The sequence below is a fragment of the Aplysia californica genome, unplaced genomic scaffold, assembly GCF_000002075.1.
Source record: "Aplysia californica isolate F4 #8 unplaced genomic scaffold, AplCal3.0 scaffold00501, whole genome shotgun sequence".
Lineage (NCBI taxonomy): Eukaryota > Metazoa > Mollusca > Gastropoda > Aplysiida > Aplysiidae > Aplysia > Aplysia californica.
The window spans coordinates 543,181-546,599 of NW_004797771.1; the positions used below are offsets into that span (position 1 = coordinate 543,181).

The 3,419-nt window shown below is 38.3% G+C and overlaps 1 protein-coding gene across 4 annotated transcripts in view; it reads left to right on the top strand.

Moving 5' to 3' along the window:
• Positions 1 to 3,419, top strand: part of LOC101847756 (WD repeat-containing protein 78) — a 48,857-nt gene that overhangs the window by 30,216 nt on the left and 15,222 nt on the right. For all 4 annotated transcript variants that reach the window (XM_005105925.3, XM_005105926.3, XM_005105928.3 and 1 more), the window contains 2 exons: positions 1,245 to 1,318; positions 2,460 to 2,614. In XM_005105925.3, the coding sequence (XP_005105982.1) occupies positions 1,245 to 1,318; positions 2,460 to 2,614 (229 nt within the window). The remainder of the gene's footprint in view (positions 1 to 1,244; positions 1,319 to 2,459; positions 2,615 to 3,419) is intronic.

Genomic DNA, 3,419 nt, shown 5'->3' on the forward strand with positions numbered 1-3,419 from the left:
TTCCCTGACTTTATTGGGCAATGTCAATTTTATACAAATGTGTTTCTCAATGCCCCAATACACGATTGGTTAATACTTAAGAAGTTGCAAGTTTCACATTGCATTCAATTTTGGTTAAAATTTTTAGTTCTTTGATAACCCGCATTAATTTCGTTTTTCTAGCACATTTTTTCATTCTGACCAGCAACAAAAGGTACACAATGAAATGTAATTCAAGTTTCTAATTTGTGTAAGATTGTTACAAATGTGTCACAACATTGCCTTTGGCGTACTGCTGATCGGACGTATTTGTCCACTACATCTTCAAAGAGTTAAAATTTAATATTTTTTGAACAAGTAGTTGATTTTCTTCTTGTTGACTAGTGTGACATCCCATTGGTTGAATTTCATTTGTTCAAATTTTGTTGAAATTGGAATAAAAATACTGAGATGTTGCCCTTAAAATGAGTCCCTTTTTTAAAAAGACATTTTGTATCTTTCCCATTTGGGAATCAAAGTCATCATTTGCATGCAAGGTGAAGAGTTTGACTGATACATTGAAAATGTTGACGGAAGCTTCCTTTTTACTCTTTGACTTTTTCTACATCCTTGGTACCTTGTCTTCCTATCTTGTTACCTCTCTTACTCTTGAGTAACACGAACTTGAACACAACAGGTGGCTGGAGGGTGCCACTGGTAAGTCCTACTTCTTTTCTTTCCTTTTTTGCTTTTCTAACTCTTTCCCCGCTCTGAATGGTCCTTACTGTGTCAGTATACTTCTCTTCGCTACAATTTGGGGGGAAAAGTTAATATATATTGATAACTACTTGGTACCATGCTGTACTGCAGTGTGGAAGATCGGAATTAAAATCCCCAAATGTGTTTTTTTTAATGGCATAAATCGTTGTGGGGGTGGGGGGGGGGGGGGAAGAAAACTGATGTTTTGAATATGTAGTAGGAGTTTCTGTCTTTTAGGTAACTTCACAACATTAACCAAAGGGTTCCAGGACAACAGAGCGAGTGTTGACCTCCTGTGTGTTGTCAGGAGAGAGAGAGAGAGAGAGAGAGAGAGAGAGAGAGAGAGAGAGAGAGAGAGAGAGAGAAACAGGACAAACAGACAGACAGACAGAGAGAGAGACAGACAGAGAGAGACAGTGAGTGAAAGAGAAAGAGAGAGATGAAGGGAGAGACACACACACACACACGCAGAAAGCCCTTGACATGCCACCCACGCCATGACTTTGTCATTCGTTTCTTTCCCCCAGGTCGGATACTATGACGGAGGCATCGCTGTCTACAATGTGAGGAAGTCCGTGGATGAACCCGTTCTCGACAATTTGTGAGTCATGTGTCATGTGTATGTGTCACACATTTCTGTAATTGTCATGTGTCATGTGTCAGACATTTCTGTATGTGTCATGTGTTAGACATTTCTGAATGTGTCATGTGTCATACATTTCTGTATGTGTTATGTGTCAGACATTTCTGTATGTATCATGTGTCGTGTCAGACATTTCTGTATGTGTCATGTATCATGACTGTGTCATACATTCTATATATGTCATGTGTCAGACATTTCCGTATGTGTCATGTGTCAGACATTTCTGTATGTGTCATGTGTCAGACATTTCTGTATGTGTCACGTGTCAGACATTCTGTATGTGTCTAGGTGCCATGTGTCAGTTATTTCTGTATGTGTCATGTGTCAGATATTTCTGTCTGTGTCAGGTATTTCTGTATGTGTCATGTGTCAGTCATTTCTGTATGTGTCATGTGTCATACATTTCTGTATGTGTCATGTGTCAGACATTTCTGTATGTGTCATGTGTCTCATGTGTCAGACATTCTGTATGTGTCATGTGTCAGTCATTTCTGTATGTGTCATGTGTCATACATTTCTGTATGTGTCATGTGTCAGACATTTCTGTATGTGTCATGTGTCAGACATTTCTGTATGTGTCATGTGTCATGACTGTGTCAGACATTTCTGTATGTGTCATGTGTCAGACATTTCTGTATGTGTCATGTGTCATGACTGTGTCAGACATTTCTGTATGTGTCATGTGTCAGACATTTCTGTATGTGTCACGTGTCAGACATTCTGTATGTGTCTAGGTGCCATTTGTCAGACATTTCAGTATGTGTCATGTGTCAGACATTTCTGTATATGTCATGTGTCATGTGTCAGACATTTCTGTATGTGTCATGTGTCTCATGTGTCAGACATTCTGTATGTGTCATGTGTCAGACATTTCTGTATGTGTCATGTGTCTTGGTGTCGTTTGGTAGATGGTAATCTGAAATTTTTTTTCTTCCATATTTCATTTTTACTATTTTCTGTGTCTTTTGTACTGGTTATAAGGAGAAAATATGTCGGAAAAGAATTGTTAGTTAATATTAATTATAAATCTTTTTGTCCTGAGATAAATGAAATGAATAAAAAAAACCCAGTGTGATAATTTGTTGACTTCTTGTTTCAGCACGACAGCGGGCAAACATCTGGCCCCGGTGTGGCAGCTCAAGTGGATCGAGAAGGAGAGGGGCTCTGGAGAGGAGAGAGCCGAGGTTTTGATTTCTATCTCTGCTGACGGCCGGGTCACGCAGTGGTCCATACGGAAAGGCTTTGAGAGCTACGGTAAGCACTGTTGCGATCAGTTTAGATATTATTAACCCCCCCCCCCCCCGGCCGTTGCTACTGACTGAAGTGTGTGTCTTTAGGCCATTCCCAAAGGGGGAAATTAGTATGTTCTTATTTACAGTAGAATGGTAAATTGTAAATGGGCTGATTCATTAATGTCATGCTCATAACTGTGCCTGAACTGCAACAGGGAACTGCTGCTTTTTCTTTCCTAATCCTTACTATCGTCATTTTTCCTCTACTTCTTTTTTATGTTTGTGACCCGCTATTTCGTGTTCGTCTGTGTTCAACGCGTCCGTGGGAGCTCTGTATAATGTCATCGCACCTCTCTTTCTTCTTCTATTTGTTTGTTTGATTCTTAGTTATAGTGTGTTAGTAAGCGCTGATATGTTTTGTTTTTACTGCTGTCCTTACGTGTGTACATAATTAATGTATAGTTGAACTGGTTTTTCTTGTTACTGTGAAATATCATCTCTTGTGTGAATTGCTCAGTGATCTTGTGATTGGTGTAAAGCACTCAGAGCTTATACTAGTATGGGATAGAGCATTATATAAATGCAACCTGTTATTATTATTATTATTATTATTATTATTATTATTATTATTATTATTATTATTATTATTATTATTATTATTATTATTATTTTTATAAAAATCTCTGGGCCAGTTAAAAAGAAAGTGATGTATCCCTTTTTTTCTTTTTTGGGGGGGGGGGGGGGGGTGGGGGGGGAGGAGAGTTTGCAAACAACTTGAATTGACAATTTTATTTGATTTTGAAAGAATTTGAAAAATCAAGTAATTC